Source organism: Salmo salar, chromosome 26 (assembly GCF_965601325.2).
Source record: "Salmo salar chromosome 26, fSalSal1, whole genome shotgun sequence".
NCBI classification, from domain to species: Eukaryota; Metazoa; Chordata; class Actinopteri; order Salmoniformes; family Salmonidae; genus Salmo; species Salmo salar.
In genome coordinates this window covers 15,620,675-15,641,053 of record NC_138316.1, presented here as the reverse complement: position 1 = coordinate 15,641,053, position 20,379 = coordinate 15,620,675, and the positions used below count along the sequence as shown (strand labels likewise).

Genomic DNA, 20,379 nt, shown 5'->3' with positions numbered 1-20,379 from the left:
GAGTATTTATAAATGAATAGTAATATGAGACAACTGCTTTGAAACATTTTTATGTATTGTGTAAAGATGTCAGTAAATAATTTATACATGTCAATCAAGAAAACAAAAGTGTCACATCCAAACCATTTGGTTCTCACAGGAGTTTGAGTATTGCATGATGTTGGAAGGAAAATCGTCCACCAAGCCATATCTCCTCAAATGTAAAGGCGTCGGTTATTGGCTTCAAATGTTAGAATTGTAGGTGTCAAACTGAAATGGCAGGAGAATTAACAAATGATCAAGTGTATAGACCTCCCAAGTGGATTTTGTTTTAGGAGTTGAGGATTAATGTAATATTGTTAGGGGGAAAAAACTAAAAGAAGTGGAAAATATATGTACAGAAATATTTATAAAAAAAGGAAAACATAACACTAACAGCATTTGGAAAATCAAAATGTTTTCAAATGGTAGTGGTCACATAGAGTATTTAAAAGTTAATACCAGACATGGGTACAATCCCACAGACGTTCTGTGCCCCTTAGCATGCTTATCCCTTTCTGCTATCACTGTTCAAGTACATGGTCAACCTTTCTCTACATTCCTCCTACATATAAAGCTTTCTACAAAATACAAACCAAAAATGATTAGAGAAACCTCAAGACAACACACCTGACTGGTAAAGCCACTGTGGTTTTAAGTGGCTCTATGGACTGACTGACTGGAGGACTACAGTGCATATTTCTCTCCTCTCATTGCTATGCTCTACCATGTTTCCTTCCCTCCCGTCGCCATTCACGCGCATACATACCACTCAGCACAAGGTGATCCGTTCATATGCTGCAGAATGCTGTGTGGTTGTCTCATCAAACCTGTCAGAAACTCACTGAAATGTGAGGAGAATATCAACATTACCCATGATAGTCCTGAAAATGACAACGGTGACCTTTACAGTTACAAACAGAGGGATTGGAGGAGGACAATATGTAGTGTCAACAGAGCCTAAAGAATTGAGCTAATGCACTACTGGAGACCATTGGAAACATGAAGGAATAGGAACACAGATCTGCTCTAACCTTCTGCCAATCAGTCAAAATCCTACCCTGTCCTTCACCGAGGGGATGATATCAGGTTCTAGCTTCAAGAAGAAGAGGGAGGATGTATGTTGAAGAATAGGGAGTTGGGGGGGAGTTCAGGAGAAAATAGATGGCATCTGAAGATAAAGCTACGGTTAAGTGTACTGGTCGCTAAATAACCAGGCAGTCTCCTTAGCGTGGGTCGTACATGTTGGCCAGTTTCTTAAAGCGTGGTCCCCAGTCGTTGAGGTAGTCATAGTCCTGGTCGCCGTCTGAGCTGGCTGAGGCGATGGAGCTCAGGCTGCCTGCCAGGGAGCCATCACCCTCGTAGTCATAGATCAGAGCTGTGTCGTAGGGAGGGACGTTGGGGTCATGGTCTGCTGCCTCCAGGCCCTGTGGAGACACAGGCAAGAAATACATTAGTTTCTCTCTGGGGATTTGGACCGTTCTTATTTCAACTGACTAACAATAGTCCAGGGCCATGATGGAATCCTCTCTCTCACGTCATTGATGAAGTCCTCAATGTCAGTGGGGTCCGCTGGGGGTTTCCGTGGATACGAGGGGGAGGGCAGGTTGTCTGGGTAGTCTTTCCTGAGTGGCTGCTTTCCCCTGGGGATGCCAGAGACGGGTGGGTAGAAGGATATTGGGAGTGGTCCCACATCCGCTGGGTTCCTCAGTAGGTCAATGTTGAAGGCATTCTAGTGAGAGTAAAGGATGAGGAATATGAAGTGTCTACAGGACAAGAGAGGTGATATTGTCACCAGATAACTTGGTTCTGCCAGCTGCGACGTGTTATAATGTCTGACCTCATCCTCCTCTCCACCACCCTGCTCGTCATAGTTCAGGACGTTGTCACGAATGTCTTCGTCTGAATCCCCCACCAGCAGCCCCTCTCCTTTCTTCATATGATGCCGTCTGCAGTTACCCACAGCTACAGCCAGGAGCAGCAACACTGAGAACACAGAGACCCGTCTCACTGCACAGAAACATTTGGGAAAATGTGTGTGTTCATGTAGCGATGTGCTTTGTTCAGGTGTTGTGAGGGTTTACATGAGGTATAGCTTACAGAGCAGGAGTGCGATGCTGGCCATGATGACCAGTAAGGCGATGAAGCTGACACCAACTCGTGTTCCGAATATGGCAGCAGCTTCGGCCTTACATTCACCGTCTTTCCCACACGGACACACAGTCACATTGACCTGAGCGTATGCACCGAGACTTGGGGTGCCAGAGTCATTCACCAACACAGTGACAGCATACTCTCCTGTCTCCAGCTCTACCAGGGGTCGCAGCACTGCATGAGTCTCTAGAGAGAGAACGACACAAACACACAGAGAGAGAGAGAGGGAGTTAGAATGAGAAGACATAACATATCCTGCGTGGACTATAGGAGTGTCTAATTCTGTCCTTACCATTGACCTGTATGATGGTCCAGTTGGCAGACACATTGATGTCTTGCAGGTGGAAGGTGAAGGGTTCAGCATGAGGGGGCAGGTCCTCATCCACAGCACTCAGGAACAGACCAGATGTCTTCCGGCCTGACTCGCTGCACACCGTCCCCATCAGGGGGAACAGCTTAGGGAGGAAGTCATTGGTCTCCCACAACGTGATCACCAGAGACGCTGTGGTCGAGATTCCACCAGCATCTAGGAGGAAATGGCATCATTATTCACTGTCACTTCCTGCTTGACCTGATGTCTCAAGTTATGTGAGGTGAAGCAGTGGCTAACTCGGGATACTCACCTGTGTCTGTGACTCTGATGACTGCATTGTAAATGTTGTTCTTGACGTGAGGGGAGCGGACATTGAACGGTTTCCTGGCTGTGATTTCTCCAGTATTGTGAATGATTTTAAGCCATCCCTCAGGATCTCTGAGTATGTCATACCTGATTGATATGACAGCAATGTTTTCATTTCCTTATAGATGCAGATAGTATATAAACTTATATTCTTATATATTCAGTGTAAACACAAATGAAAGAGTTCTCCAGTGCACCAATCTTACTTGAGTTTTGTATTATCAGGATCGTAGGCGATGTTACTGGCCAGCACTGTGCCAGGGACCACAGACTCAGGAACCAAGATCTCTATGGGGTCTTTAATAAAGCGTGGGGCCTCGTTCTCATTCACCACGGTCACCACCACTGTGGCACTGCTTACGGGGTTCTTGGGGGCCTTGATGCTGAGAGGGTTCACATTCTCCACTGTCAGAGTCAGAGTATACACCTCTTGGGACTCGTAGTCCAGAGCCTGCAATTAAAAAAAGGCAGAGGTTTTGAAAGACAGCTTGAATAGTTAGTCACCACTAGATGGGGTAACAGTGTCATGTATCAAGGCCTGTCTCTGACCACTGTGTGTGAACACATGCTCTATACTCTATATAGGATCTATATAAACTGGATTAACTGATTGTCATGTTTGTCATTCTAACATGGAGCCAGAATGTCCCCCCACACATTCCCTCCCGTCCTCCTGCCGGATGGAGAATAACTTACCTTCACCACTGACAGAATACCCTCATTGGTCACAGGGTCTGTGTGAATGGCAAAGTTCCTCGAGGGGTTGCCCTTGGCGATGGTGTATTTTGTCTCCCAGTTTCCTGTCCCTGGCTCATCATTGTCTGTGGCGTTGACCCAGCCAATCACGAAATCTACTTTGTTCTCCACAGCTGACATAGTGTACTGTATTCAGGAAACAGAGACACAAAGCAGTTGTGTTGTGTTTAGTTTATATAAACACATGTGAATGTGCATGTCTATATTTTGAAGCTGGTCTGAATGATGTGTCCATATCGTTTATATCATCTGATAAAAGTCAATTGATGGAAGGGAGCTAACAGTTTCTGAGATTAAACAGTCAAACTCACCAGGTATGAGGAGAATCGTGGTGGATTGTTGTTGATGTCAATCACATGTATGACAGCATTGGCAAGACTGGTTAACCCCATGCCTGACATGTCAGCAACCTGCAGTATCAACCTGAAACCTTTAACCACCTGTAAGGAATGCACAGACGTTCACAGTCATTTATGGTATATTATTTTACATGAATTAGTTTTTCCTTTCAAACACCTTTCAAAATAATGTGCTTCTGTTGAACCAGAAAGGGCATGACCTAAATAATGGGTCAATGAAAAGACAAAGGAAGAGCCCCTACCTCCCGGTCTAGCCCCACGTCTCGTGTGTAAATGGCCCCTGTCTCGTTGTTGATGCCAAACATGGTCTTATTGATGCGGAGAGGCGGGATGCTCTCCTGGCCAATGATGGAGTAGCTCAGGATAGCGTTGTCTGTGGTTGGGTCGTCAGCATCAGTCGCAGTCACAGACATCACAGATGTGCCTGTTAAAACAACATCAATCACTCTCTCAGTTCACTACCCAATCAGTTGACATTTTGTGTACCGACTGCGTGTACATCCACCGTGTGTGTAGGTGATGCATCTGTTTACCTGGTACGGAGAATTCATAAACGGATCCAGCAAACTCTTTCTGGGAGAAGTTGGGCCGGTTATCATTTTGATCCAGTACTACGATCTCAATGGTGGAGGGATTCTCCAGTCTCTCTCCACTGGGCGACAGGGCAAAGGCTTTCAGCTATAGAGAACAGAAACAGGACATTACTCATATGTTTCTCGACATCCTCTTTTCATTCATAGTGTTTGCTGCTCTTACACGATTCTCAGTTTATTGACTGTGATTTGATTTGGGTCTATATTCAGCTGCTCATGTATACCTGCAAAGAAAACAACCCACTATAGTAACCTACTTCCTTCCTCACTCAACTAAGACAGTCAATTTAATAAAATCGCAGTGGTAGATGTTTAGTTGAAAAACATTGAATGACATGCTAACATTGAATAACATGCTATTATGTCATGTGACATTCCTTGTTACCCAAACAAAAGAAGGGTTCTGGCTGACCTGCAGCGACATAGTATAATTTTCGTGTCAAAGGCAATAGTGCTAATGTCTCTCCTGTGAGTTGTACCGTGAAGCTTCTGTATTTCTCTCTGTCCAGAGGAATCATGCTCCTGATCCAGCCTGTTTTATCGTCTATCTCAAACAGGTTCTTAGGGTCCTGGTCAACCCCTGGTCCTTCCAGCTTGTAGATCACTTCTCCGGTGAAAATCTTGTCTGATTTGATCTGGAGGAACAAACAACACAGGAGGATGTCTGGGTGAGAATCTCCTTGGAAGGGTGAGAGGAGAGTGAACTGAACAGAACAGCACATAGAGTACCAGATGTGAATGTGGTCACTGATGGGAACAGAGAGGGAGAGCAACAGCACATAACTGGTTAGTGGTTCTGCAGGTCAGAGAGGCCAGCGTGGCTCTTTCATGCTCAGTTTAAAGGGCTGCCTGTCTGGATAATAACCATGTTCACTTTAGTCTGAGAGCAGTGGGTTGTCTTGATCCCGTGACTGATCTTACATACCGTGTTTGGTAAGATCACTTTCACTGGACCAAAAAGTGTCAGTGTTACCCTAACATTTACATTGTAGTCACTTAGCCAAAACTCTTATCAGTTAATGTGTACAATATAGAGGCCCTAACATCAGTATAGATGAGATGTCGTAATACAGTACCTGGACCAGGTTTTCAGGGACTTGCTTGCTGTTCTCCAGCACCCTGATTGGAGGGATGATCCAGTCCCTCTTCACCCTGCTCAGACCCCCACTGCTCCTCTGTCTCCATGGATACAGGACCGCTGGGTTCAGGTCCTCCCTGCCCGCTTGGCCGCTGCTCCCGACCTGGGGGCAACAGAATGGGATTCATTTAAGAGAGCCAGTATACCCAATTCATTCAATGACAACTTCCATGTAGATGGTCAGAGTGAGGGCCATACATTTCTGGATGAATGAAGTCATTGAAATCATGATTCACATTCTTCATGTCAAGGAGTACAGAACCCAAATACATTTGTATATTTTTGGTAGTCGTGTTGTGGCTACTAATATCAGTTGGTGAGGGGTGCAGCAGCTGGCCTCTCTCTGTGGCCTGGTGGTGGTTGAATGGTGACCCCCCCCTGCCCCGTCCCTAAAGTGGGTGAGGGGGTGGAGAGGCATGCGTTCAGTTTTCACACACTACATCTCCAGCGCTTAATTTGTAAAGTGGGAGGTGCCGGAAACAAAAAGAGGGGGTGCTCTGGGGGGGTGCTCTGGGGGGGGGTGCTCGGAAGTACCAGAACGTATCAAAAGAAGTCACTTTTATAATAAAGCAAGGTGCTTGCATAAGTTGCACATATGGGGACAATTATTTTGTGGCCTAGCATCCGGGAAAAATGTGGCCTTTTATAAGCGCATTTCATGCAATTCTACATCATTTTAGATGACTGGAGACTTTACCGGAGACTTTACCTCACAAATGATCTAAATGACAGGCTACTTTTACAATGACAGACAGAATCTGAGATCAATAAAAAAATGACATTGTCTTGAATCCCTCAATAGCCTAGGCCTAGGTGTGTGGAGACATACACTGAGTATACCAAACATTAGGAATACATTCATAATATTGAGTTGCACCCCCCCCTTTTGGACTCGATTCATCAGGCATGGTCTCTACAAGGTGTTGAAAGTGTTCCACAGGGATGCTGGCCCATGTTGACGCTAATGCTTCCCAGAGTTGTGTCAAGTTGTCTGGATGTCCTTTGGGTGGTGGACCATTTTTGATACACACGGGAAACTGTTGAGCGTGAAAAACCCAGCAGTGTTGCAGTTCTTGACACAAACCAGTTTCTCCTGGCACCTACTATCCAGCCTGGTCTCATAGACTAGACGTAATATAGTAAATGTAAATCCTGGACACTCAAATTAGTATGATATGTTACGTTTGGCAGATGGTTACTTAAGGCAAAAACGAAAGTAGGGTGGTTGGATGGGTGGAACAACCTTAGCATTTTAGATAATTAGCAACTTTTCAACTACTTACTACTTTTTATCTACTTTACAACTACTTAGCATGTTAGCTAACCTTAACCTAACTCCTAAACTTAACCCTAACCCCAACCCCTAGCCTATCTAATGTTAGTCAGCAAGCTAACATTGGCCACCTAGCTAGAATTCGTAACATATCATACGTTTTGCAAATTAGTAGCATATACAGTTGAAGTTGGAAGTTTACATACACCTTAGCCAAATACATTTAAACTCAGTTTTTCGCAATTCCTGACATTTAATCCTAGTAAAAATTCCCTGTCTTAGGTCAGTTAGGATCACCACTTTATTTTAACAATGTGAAATGTCAGGATAATAGTTGAGAGAATGATTTATTTCAGCTTTTATTTCTTTCATCACATTCCCAGTGGGTCAGAAGTTTACATACACTCAATTAGTATTTGGTAGCATTGCCTTTAAATTGTTTAACTTGGGTCAAATGTTTTGGGTAGCATTCCACAAGCTTCCCACAATAAGTTGGGTGAATTTTGGCCCATTCCTCCTGACAGAGCTGGTGTAACTGAGTCAGGTTTGTAGGCCTCCTTGCTCGCACACGCTTTTTCAGTTCTGCCCACACATTTTCTATGGGATTGAGGTCAGGGCTTTGTGATGGCCACTCCAATACCTTGACTTTGTTGTCCTTAAGCGATTAAGCGATTTTGCCACAACTTTGGAAGTATGCTTGGGGTCATTGTCCATTTGGAAGACCCATTTGCAACCAAGCTTTAACTTCCTGATTGATGTCTTGAGATGTTGCTTTAATATATCCACATAATTTTCCTTCCTCATGATGCCATCTATTTTGTGAAGTGCACCAGTCCCTCCTGCAGCAAAGCACCCCCACAACATGATGCTGCCACCCCTGTGCTTCACGGTTGGGATGGTGTTCTTCGGCTTGCAAGCCTCCCCCTTTTTCTTCCAAACATAACCATGGTCATTATGGCCAAACAGTTCTATTTTAGTTTCATCAGACCAGAGGACATTTCTCCAAAAGTATGAACTTTGTCCCCATGTGCAGTTACAAACCGTAGTCTGGCTTTTTTATGGCGGTTTTGGAGCAGTGGCTTCTTCCTTGCTGAGCGGCCTTTCAGGTTATGTCGACATAGGACTCATTTTACTGTGGATATAGATACTTTTGTACCTGTTTCCTCCAGCATCTTCACAAGGTCCTTTGCTATTGTTCTGGAATTGATTTGCACTTTTCGCACCAAAGTACGTTCATCTCTAGGAGACAGAACGCGTCTCCTTCCTGAGCGGCTACTTGTGTCATGCACAAAGTAGATGTCCTAACCGACTTGCCAAAACTATAGTTTGTTAACAAGAAATGTGTGGAGTGGTTGAAAAACAAGTTTTAATGACTCCAACCTAAGTGTATGTAAACTTCCAACTTCAACTGTGGTATGTTTTGCAAATTCATAACATATTGTACGTTTTTGAAATTCGTGTCATATAATACGAATTGTATTTCATAACATGTCATACGAAATAGGTGATGGACATCCACAAATAAATACATACCATACGAAACGTAATATACCATACTAAATGGAGTATCTCGGATTCACGTACAGAATAATACGAAATGGTCTGAGACCAGGTTGTACTACCATACCCCATTCAAAGGCACTTAAATCTGTTGTCTTCCCCATTCAGCCTTTGAATGGCACACACACAAGCCATGTCTCAAGGCTTAAAAATCCTTCTTTAACCTGTCTCCTCCCCTTCATCCACACTGATTGAAGTGGATTTATTAAGTGACATCAATAACGAACCAATTCACCTGGTCACCTATGTCATGGAAAGAGCAGGTGTTCTTAATGTTTTGTATACTCAGTGTATATTGTACACTGAACAAAAATATAAACGCAACATGCAACAATATCAAAGATGTTACTGAGTTACCTAATCTATGGATTTCACATCTAGGAATACAAATACAGTATGCATACAGTGCCGTGAAAAAGTATTAGCCCCCTTTCTGATTTTCTGTACTTTTGTATATTTTTGATACTGTATGTTATCAGATCTTCAACCAAAACCTAATATTATACAAAAGGAACCTGAGTTTACAAATAACCCCAAAAATATGATACTTATTTTATTTATTTAATGAACAGCTATGCAACACCGAATTCCCCTGTGTGAAAAAGTAATTGCCCCCTTACACTAAATAACTGGTTGTGCCACCTTTAGCTGTAATGTCTGCAGCCAAACGCTTCCTGTAGTTGTTGATCAGTCTCTCACGTCACTGTGGAGGAAATTTTGCCCACTGTTCCATGCAGAACTGCTTTAACTAAGCGACAGGGTTTTTAAGCATATACTGCTCGTTTCAAGTCCTGCCACGACATCTCAATTGGGATTAGGTCTGGACTTTGACTAGGCCATTCCAAAACCTCAAATTTGTTGCTTTTTAGATGTAGAACTTTTTTTTCATGTAGAATTGATTGTGTTTTGGATCATTGCCTTACTGTATGACCCAGCTGCGCTTCAGCTTCAGCTCACAGATGGATGGCCTAACATTCTTCTGTAGAATTATCTGATACAGAGCCGAATTCATGGTTCCTTCTATTAAGACAAGTCATCCAGGTCCTGAGGCAGCAAATCATCCCCAAACCATCAGACTACCACCACCATGCTTGACCGTTGGTATGAGGTTCTTACTGTGGAATGCAGTGTTTGGTTTTCGTCAGATATAATGGGACCCATCTTGTCCAAAAAGTTGACTCAAGTTTGCCAAAAAGCACCTGGAAGCACCTGGATGATCATCAAGACTCTTGGAAGAATGTTCTATGAGTCAAAAGTATAACTTTTTGGACGACATGGGTCCCATTATGCCTGCCGAAAACAATTACTCTCATGTTCATTCTCATTCTCTATCACGCACGCTCTGCCTTTATCTCAAGCACACACTCAGACACACTCAGACACACTCAGACACACACACACCAGCTGTCACCTATAGATTTAGTTCCCATGCTTTCCCACCCTCTCTCTTTCTCACACTTACAGACTCCCCTTTATGTTCAACTTTGCACCTGACTAGGGGTTGGGGGTCACCTTACGAATCCGCTCTGACAGAATTCTTCACACACACATTCAAACACACATTCCTTAAGAAAGACACCGCCTGTCATCACTCCTCAGAAGAAAAATCTCAGCATTTAGTGGTAACAAGATGATCACGGTCATTGGCAGATGTCTATATAAAAATTTGCTTGCTAAAAAGATAAAGGAAAGATAACACTTTTTGTTCTCATTCAGCTCTTCATCGTCAATCTTGAAGTCTGTAGTAACAACTTGTAATTACAGAGTAATAACATGCTAATACAACTAAACAGAATATGGAACATTGACCATAGCCCATTCCTCATGTGACTCTTTCCATACATAAAGACACTGATATGCGAAATACATTATTAGATTGAATCACTATTGTGTATTGGGACATGGTGGCCCTTCCCTGTCTCTTAGGCCTGGAGACATGGCATACTGGCACTTTGTCACGCTGCTGTAACGTACAGTCTGAGGAGAATGTCAACTATGAGTGCCCTGTGCAGGCTGAGTTAGGAGCAGACTATACTTAGAGTGCTCTATATTCCTGACCCCGACCCTAAGCCACTGGTATAGCCTCCCTACGCTCATACAGAGATGTTTACACTCACATACCAGGCTAGACAGCAAATCCTTCTCACCTTCCACTACCGCTCTGATCACAGATCAGAGATCAAGCTACGGCCAGTCAGAGGCAAAAGGCCCTGTTCAATCAAAATCTGTAACTGGATGACGCGGTTAAGACTGAAACTACATTCCTGTTGAATTCCTGATTCATCCGCTCTGCTCGGCAACTTATGAATTCAAACTGGCTTTTTGTTGTTGTGGGGTTACTGGTTTTGATTGAATACAACAACAGCTCAGGAAGAATAACTCAAGTAATAGCATATACTATCAGAATTAGAGAAATAGATGTTGCGGGCTAGCCTTGTGAACCAGAACTGACCACTGTGATCCTGTTTAGTTTCGTGAGATCAGGTTGTTGAATGGGACTCGAGGTCTAATTTGGAAAGAGCCTGCTACATTCTGAAGAGGATCGGTAGACAGACCCAGTTAAAATCATTGTGTTATCTCCTGTGGTCTCTACTCCATCTGGGTGGCCAACAAACCCAGGAGGGCTCTGTAATGTTTCCACCTCTTTTCCAGTTCAGCATGGACTGGGCTACACCTAGGAGTCATCTTACCAATTAGCACCAGTCACCTCTGACAGCTAGGGTGAAGGACAGCAGACCTTGTCTTTCTTCTCACCAACATGAACTGTTTTAGGGACTTTTTCCCGATACTTTTACACCTTGGCCTCTCACCCTGTGGCCAGCAGTTGCCTGGTGTCTCTTGGGGGTCAACACCCCCCGTTAACACAGTGAGGAGTACTGCGCTCTGAAGTAGGTAGATAGAGTAAGGAACCTTTATCTATGAGTCTGCTGTTGACATAAAGTGTTTCGCGGTACCAAACCAGATCATACTTTATACACAACCTTTCATTTGTTTATTTGTGTTGATTTGCAGCCTGGTTAATGACACGGCCAAGAGGAGGGAATAAGCTGGCAAACGTATTGGGGAAGTTAAAGTATCAGAACAGATGTGTTATTGCAGTCAGTGTTGCTGATATCAAGGTCAACACCAAGCTTGAGATACAATTTATTGAGATACTCTGCATAGTTGTATTTCAAAATCACTGTGTATTTCACAATCAAAACATCCAGGATGGTCCCATGTGGCTCAGTTGGTAGAGCATGGTGTTTGCAACGCCAGGGTTGTGGGTTCGATTCGCACGGGGGACCAGTACGGAGAAAAAAATGTATGAAATGTATGCATTCACTACTGTAAGTCGCTCTGGATAAGAGCGCCTGCTAAATGACTAAAATGTAAAAATGTAAATGTATTCGCGGTGTGTGATAACGTTTACAGTCAAAAGGTTTGCGGCAACGTTTCGACATAATAATTGGTTGCTGTGACGAAAATACTGCTCAGACTGACCCCACACTGAGGAGCTGAAGCGAGACTGTCACACTGTCATGGGTAGTGCCAGCAGCAAGGACCCTTGGCAACTCTCTCGGTTGTCTCTAAAAATAGCTTTGAAAGTGTGCCAATCTCTCAGACTCATTTAGATCCTGCATTTTGTGAATGAAACTTAGCTGCTAAGAGACCAACATCTGTCCCATGGAGTGGACAATTATTTACTGAGGCTTGGTAGATAGAACATTATGCCGTTGTCTACTATAGTATCCAAGGATGAAATTATTCCAATTCATGCTTTTGAGTCAAGGATGCTCAGTCGAGGGAGGGATTTCAAATGATAAACAACAACAAAAAACAAGTGCCTTGAAAATGAGAGAGAGAAAAAAAGTTACACACACACACCCATGGATGGGACATGGTGGGGGAGCATGACTGATGCCCTTCCCTTATATCTTCAGAGCTATTACAAGCTTGCACCAACTGTATGAGGTATGTCATGAGAGTAGTAACTCTGTTTGAAATGTGTATTTTTGGTTTACAGTAGTAGCTGCTGTGTGATAAAACACTTATTTTTGCTTAATTCCCTCCATTTACCGCGGCTGGACATAGTCAGTGCAAGAGACACAGATATTTGCCGTTACTCATTCATATCTAGACAGAAACATAAGGCTTTTATAATTACAGTGTGATTTTGCTAGAGTTCCAATTCTATGTCTGCTTTGTTACAGATTCAAACAGTAAGTCATAGCTTTAGAGACTTGCCTCTCTAAAATAGAATAGAAAGTAGACCCCTGAGTCAGCCATGTGCTAGCTGAGTGGAGGTACAGTCTGTGTATGTGAGCTGGCCAGAGTGCCACAGCATGAGCAGGAGGGGAAGAGGGAGAGAATGCAGGCAGCATGCCTGACAATCCCTCTGGCCATGGGGTGGAGGGTCAGACAGGTGCCCCTGTTCCCCTCATGGTCCCCCTTCGTCACTGTTCCAAAGGCTCATTCATTGTCTTGTAATGAGCAGCTATCTACCTCGCTTCCCACCCCCTCAGCTATGGCTTCTTGGGCCTCCTATTTTTGGGGGTACGGGCCAGGGTTTCACAAAAGCAGATGTCTGAGCTTCATGAATGCTGACCTAATGGGAACGATGAGAGTTACTTAGGACTCCGCACCCAGAGTGTGGGAGTGAAAATAGCGCTTGTTAATTTGGCGTGCAATTTTATATAAACCTGGGAGGTTGTACCAGGACCGAAACCACTTCCTCATCTCATGATGTCATCGTTATTTCTCTCTCCCAGCTCTGGCTCAGGAGTCTTCCCACCACCACCACCACCTTTACCACCACCACCCTCACCACCACTCCTACCACCACCACCCTCACCACCACTCCTACCACCACCCCTACCACCACCACTCCTACTACCACAACCACCACCCTCACCACCACTCCTACCACCACCACCCCTACCACCACCACCACCCCTACCACCACCACCTCTACCACTACCCCTTCTTCGCTCCAGGGTCAGTCCTCTTTCAGAGGGTCATGATAGAAGTCCAAGGAGAGACCATTACTGTGCCCATTAACACTGCTGTTTTTGTTCCATCAGCCTTGTCTGCCACTGCCATTCCCTTATCTCATTCAAAAGAAAATACATGACCTTTTGTGTCAGAGAGAAAACATCCTTTGATGCAAGGCATCAGGTGCTCTGAATGAGATGGGATAACAAGTGTCCCATTTCAAAAATGTATTTTCCTGTTCCTTTCCATGTAATGTTTGTCACATCTGTTGTGAATGGAACATGAACACAAAGACTAAATGGAACCTGTTTTCTAACAACATGAAGAGAGAGACCCTATCCTTTGAAGGGTCACTAATTGGTCAATGACTCAGCTGGTGAAAATGGAGGTAACACCAAAGCCTGTTACAACATTGTCTCTTTCCTAATTTGTCTTTCCTTCATCTTCGTGCCCTTTCTCCTCACCTCACATTGGAGGGGAAGATCCAAGGCCTATCCACTCAGATCTTTGAGAAAGAGGTGAGGAGAGTGGATGCCAGCAATCAAGGAAATATGAATTGGGAAAGAGCCCTTGCGAAAGATAATCTCTGGTAACAGTGCACTGGCATAGTGGTTTTAATGTTGATTCTGCCCCTGTAGTGGAGTCCCTTCCTGTTCCTGAAACCCAAGTCTGTGTAAAACAGAAAGCATCCACACAGACAGAACAGGCCTGTGATTCAGACGCTGAGCAGCTGTACTGAGTGATTTCTTCCAATGAGCATGAACTCAGCACCGGCTGCTGCTTTATGGACGGATTTGTCCCTGATTTCATGGTTTAGGGAGTGGCCGACTCCTCTTTCCGCTGCGGGGATTACTGAGCAGGACAAATGGCATCAAGATCGCATCTGCGAACAGCTGCTGGCCAACATGACCGCCTCTATGAACAGAGCCCACGCTCTGTAGGCAACACAACCCTCTTTCCCAGGGATATTCTCAAAAACAACACAACCTTCCTCCCATTGGGGTAGATGTAGTAGGTGTTTGTGAAATCTCACCAGCCACTTTCCACTCACTGGGTTGTAACACCTCAAACTCACATAGGTTAAACTTACACACAGAGCTAAAATAGTTATCTGATGTGCTGTATGTAACCAGAGTAACTAGGATCCTCTGGTATGAAGGATCTTGTTCTGTGGTTTTAGGTCTCTCACATCGGTCCACTCACAGATAGATTACTGAAATAGATTACATAATTCTATCCTCCCGATTCCTGCTTGCAATCAAAAATTAAAGCAGGAAGCACCAGTGACTCGGTCTATAAAAAAGTGGTCATATGAAGCAGATGATAAGCTACAGACTGGAATATGTTCAGGGATTCTTCCGATGGCATTGAGGAGTACACCACATCAGCCATTGGCTTCATCAATAAGTGCATTGATGACATTGTCCCCACAGTGACCGTACGTACATACCCCAACCAGAAGCCATGGATTACAGGCTACATCCGCACTGAGCTAAAGGCTAGAGCTGCAGCTTTCAAGGAGTGGGACTCTAACCCAGAAGCTTATAAGAAATCCCGCTATGCCCTCCGACGATCCATCAGCAAATAACACAGAAACATGCATGAGAGCACCAGCTGTTCTGGACGACTGTGTGATCACTCTCTCCGCAGCCGATGTGAGTAAAACCTTTAAACAGGTCAACATTCACAAGGCCGCAGGGCCAGACTGATTACCAGGACGTATACTACGAGCATGCGCTGACCAACTGGCAAGTGTCTTCACTGACATTTTCAACCTCTCCCTGTCCGAGTTTGTAATATCAACATGTTTTAAGCAGACCACCATAGTCCCTGTGCCTAAGAACACTAAAGTAACCTGCCTTAATGACTACCGAACCGTAGCACTCACGTCTGTAGCCATGAAGTGCTTTGAAAGGCTGGTCATGGCTCACATCAACACCATTATTCCATAAACCCTAGACCCACTCCAATTTGCATCGCCCTAACAGATCCACAGATGATGCAATCTCTATTGCACTCCACACTGCCCATTTCCACCTGGACAAAAGGAACACCGATGTGAGAATGCTAGTCACTGACTACAGCTCAGCGTTCAACACCATAGTGCCCTCAAAGCTCATCAACAAGCTGAGGACCCTGGGACTAAACACCTCCCTCTACAACTGGATTCTGGACTTCCTGACGGGCCGCCCCCAGGTGGTAAGGGTAGATAACAACACATCTACCACGCTGATCCTCAACACAGGGGCCTCTCAGGGGTGCGTGCTCAGTCCCCTCTTGTACTCCCTGTTCACTCATGACTGCACGGCCAGGCACGACTCCAACACCATCATTAAGTTTGCCGATGACACAACAATGGTAGGCCTGATCACTGACAATGACAAGACAGCCTATAGGGAGGAGGTCAGAGACCTGGCCGTGTGGTGCCAGGACAACAACCTCTCCCTCAACATGATCAAGACAAAGGAGATGATTGTGGTCTACAGGAAAAGGAGGACCGAGCACGCCCCCATTCTCATCAACGGGGCTGTAGTGGAGCAGATTGAGAGCTTCAAGTTCCTTGGTGTCCACATCACCAACAAACTAACATGGTCAAAGAACACTAAGACAGTTGTGAAAAGGGCACGACAAAACCTATTCCCCCGCACGAGACTGAAAAGATTTGGCATGGGTCCTCAGTTCTTGAAAAGGTTCTACAGCTGCACCATCGAGAGCATCCTGACTGGTTGCATCACTGCCTGGTATGGCAACTGCTCGGCCTCCGACGCAAGGCACTGCAGAGGGTAGTGCGTATGGCCCAGTACATCACTGGCGCCAAGCTTCCTGCCATCCAGGACCTCTATACCAGGCGGTGTCAGAGGAAGGCCCTAAAAATGTTCAAAGTCTCCAGCTGCCGTAGTCATAGACTGTTCTCTCTGCTACCACATGGCAAGCGGTACCGGTGTGCCAAGTCTAGGTCCAAGAGGCTTCTAAACAGCTTCTACCCCCAAGCCATAAGACTCCTGAACATCTAATCAAATGGCTACCCAGACTATTTGCATTGCGCCCCACCCCCTCTTTTACGCCGCTGCTACTGTCTGTTATTATCTATGCATAGTCACTTTAATAACTCTACCTACATGTACATATTACCTCAATTACCTCGACTAGCCGGTGCCCCCGCACATTGATTCTGTACCGGTACTCCCTGTATATAGTCTCATTATTGTTATTTTACTGCTGCTCTTTAATGACTTGTTCCTTTTATTTCTTATTCATATTTTTTAAACTGCATTGTTGTTTAGGGGCTTGTAAGTAAGCATTTCACTGTAAGGTCTACACCTGTTGTATTCGGCACATGTGACTAATGACATTTGATTTGAAGTATATGGATAATCCAAATCATGAATATGTATGTATGGGCCTTCAAGTGTGGAGTGGGCATTGGGCTATAGTCTATTGTTGATGATCCTGGTGTTCATGTTCTTTGGTACGTGTTTGTACTTAGTGTATTACTTTCAGATTACACATTTTGTGATGCAAGCTAAGGCCCATAGGTTGCGTCATCACATACCTGTTCCTCTAAATCACAGTAAGACACATGGCCGATGGCCGGCGGCAAACTGTAACTAACTGGCATTCCCCGCGGCTGTTTCAATGATCTATTACGACCATCTTCTACAGCTTATGTCGTTTACCATGTGCTTCTCGAATTGGATACACTAATAAAGAAAATGTGACTCAGATAGTTGCCCTTACCCATTTCAGAACTTTGTCATTATAGAAATATACAGTAGGCTACACACTCTGCCATCATCAATTCAAAGTCATTGCTTAAAAAATAGTTTGAAGTGTTGCTATCCATACTTTTGGAAATGAATTAGCTGCAAACCTGCAACATCCATAATGATTTCAGGCCATTCAACAGAAGAGGTTACTGAGGGCCAATTGTCTAAGTCTCCAACCTGGGTTCCATTACATGTATAAACAGCCGTAGTGACTGAATGAGTTTTGAAGTTATGTTAGTAAAATGTCTGTTTACAATGTCATCCATTATGTGTCTTATAAATGGTGTTGATGACAAGCCTGCTAACAGTCGAGCCCTGATTTCCGCCTGATGTATAAAACATCAGTATTCGTTGGTAATTTACAAGAGTATTCATCATCTGATCTACAACGGTTCTGAAATGTTTAGATTAGCCAATAGCCACATTCACCTCTTCACATGATGTTTATCACTTCTATTGATGAAAATCAGTTTATGTTAAACAAAGCATATTTCATAAATTCAAACATAAACCATAGATTTACTAAATAAACAGCTAAAAGTTTGTCCCACCACAGCTAACCCCTAACTGTGGAAATATAGAACAAACACAGCTAAAACGACTTAAATCACATTTAAACTGCAAGTCTGACAAGCAGACTGTGAGAAAATATCAAATGTAGCTCTTTGTAGCTCAGTTGGTAGAGCATGGTGCTTGTAACACCACGGGAGTGGGATCGATTCCCAGGACCAGCCATATGTAAAATATATGCACGATGACTAAGTCGCTTTGGATAAGTGTCTGCTAAATGGCATATATTATAGCCTGAAGTTGAAATGGTTCCAATTCTGTGTGATTTAAGAAAGTGTAGGCCATGAAGCCCATAGAGTGACACCACAGTACTCAGAGTAGTATGATGTTTCCTACCTGACCAAGGCCAGCCACCAGCACACACAGCACTGCCAACCCTCTTGATGTCATCTCCTGTGCCAGCATGTGATCTTCTCAACGAACCCCAAAACGTACTGTACCCAATGACCACGGTGGATCCTCTTTCTCAAACCAGTTTTAGGAGAAGCTCAGGGTTCCTGACAGTACTGGGCAATGGAACCAAATGTCTCAAATCCAAACCCCCTGTGTCTCTCCCTCTCTCTCTCTCTGGGCAGTGAGTGCAGAGGCGATTGAGTGACAGCACATGTGCGCTGGGGTGCATGGGAGGGCTGAAGTCTGAAATTCTAACCCCCTAGCCCTCCGAGTCTCCAACTGGGACACACCCCAGCTATGGGTAGGGAAATAGGGGGGTCACTGGATGCAGAGAGAGAGATAGAGAGAGAGAAAAGGCGAGAGAGAGAAAGATGGATATATAGAGAGAGATTGAGATAGCGAGAAAGAGAGCGAGAGAGAGAGAAAGAAAACGTAAAGAGAGGGACAGAGGGGAGAGAAAGAGTAAAGGAGAGATGGAGAGAAACATAAAGATAGAAAGAGAACGAGATAGTGAGGGAACGAGGGAGAAAGAGGGAAATAAAGGAGTGTGGAGAGGAGAGCGGAAGAGCAGCTGGTGGCTGTACTGTGTGGAGAGAGCCCTGGGGAAGGTCAGTCCTCAGCAGAAGTGTTCAGTCTGTCACTGCTCTGCTCTGGCCTGCCTGCTGTCCCTGACCCTGGGCCACACAGCCCAGGAGGAGCCTCTACTGTATGTACACACTCACACTTAACATTGCACTCACCCTCAATGTACTAATAAAATATTCATTGTTGCAAACAGAACACATGTCCACAACTACGTCATCTGACTGAACTCCCTCAATTCAGTTAGTGAAGGTCCTCTCTCTACTGTTCTGAACAGGTCATCTGCTTTTCACTAACTCTGGCACAGACACAAGCCTGTTGCCCAGCTGGAGGTAATTAAATGTCCTAAGCGTGCATATGGAACCTTTACTGTCCATGCAGTTCTGTTATGTGTATGTTGGGCCCTCAGAAATACAGACCATTTTCCCAACACCCTTTCATTTTCAGCTGTTTGGAACGCCATGTCAAAACAGCGGGTGAAGAAGATCTACTGCTCTCTGTGCATTATAGTATGGCACTTCTTTTATGGCAGTGGGGGATCTTTCAATGTGCTGAATCTCTCAAAAAGCATCCTTGAAGGGTGCCTGACTCTGCTGTTGTGAGGAGTCTTTAAAGAGCAGAGAGGAGGAGGTAGTGTTACGTTTGTGGAGCTAGGCCTCTCACCCAGTCCAGACTGTTGTTTTTCTCCTCAGAGAGTGCTGCTCACTTACTGATCTCTGTTTTTCACCCTGTGTGCTGACTGCTGATTGATATGAGGCGGCCAGAGGTGAGGAGAGGGGAGACTGAGGGGAGAACGGGGGAGCCGCGAGGGATCTGAAAACCAGACTGTTCTCTACGCTACTCTCAATGTTCATCACCCCTGTCTCTGAGTGTTCTCTAGGGTCAGACGTTAAAATGAGTAGTTGGGAGTAAACACATTACACCTTTACACCAGGCACTTGCACATTCGTTCTATCGATTTGGTTGCTAGAGACGCAACCCAGTCGTTCAGTCTTTTTGTTCTGTATCTATGGACACGACCCAGTCGTTCGTTCTAAATGTTCCTTGCTATACTGGCTGGAAACTGTTCTTATTCCTTGCTTGCTAGCTAGCCAACTACAGCTAACGTACAGTCACATCAGCCGGAATAACAGCAAAGTATCTGCATTTGCATTTGTTTAAGCGGTTTTCTAGTGACATTGATTTGAATAAATCCATAACAATGAGCTAATGAGGCGCGATTCCGCCTGGCATAGAAAATGTGCTCTCTCGTTAGGACACTGTTGTTCAGAGGAGTTAACCAACAACACAGCTAACACAATCACACAGACTGAAGCTGGAAAGACTGTAAACTAGCTGCACTTTGTTTTGTTTGACCTTTTTTTAATTGACATTTATTTGTATATATTCATAAACATTATGGCAGCTGATTCATGATTTCGACTTGCTGAGAAATGCTGCCTGCCTGTCTGTCTCATCCTGACTCCCGACACATTCATTACTATGGGACAGCTGGAGATGGAATTTGAAAATTGAAACACTGTTGCAAATGTTGGAGAAACAGACAGCAAGGTTTCTACAAAT

The 20,379-nt window shown here is 44.5% G+C and overlaps 1 protein-coding gene across 1 annotated transcript; it reads right to left on the bottom strand.

The window, feature by feature from the left end:
- Positions 1–34: 34 nt before the first annotated feature.
- Positions 35–18,438, bottom strand: LOC106587258 (cadherin-15). Its single transcript, XM_014175496.3, has 14 exons — positions 18,178–18,438; positions 5,636–5,800; positions 5,039–5,194; positions 4,500–4,644; positions 4,209–4,390; positions 3,919–4,047; positions 3,548–3,733; positions 3,058–3,302; positions 2,796–2,938; positions 2,465–2,698; positions 2,119–2,358; positions 1,859–2,004; positions 1,556–1,750; positions 35–1,445 (listed from the first exon to the last, which is right to left on the bottom strand). Exons 1-14 carry the CDS (start codon positions 18,244–18,246, stop codon positions 1,245–1,247), a joined length of 2,436 nt encoding a protein of 811 aa, XP_014030971.1. The 5' UTR covers positions 18,247–18,438; the 3' UTR covers positions 35–1,244.
- Positions 18,439–20,379: the final 1,941 nt, after the last annotated feature.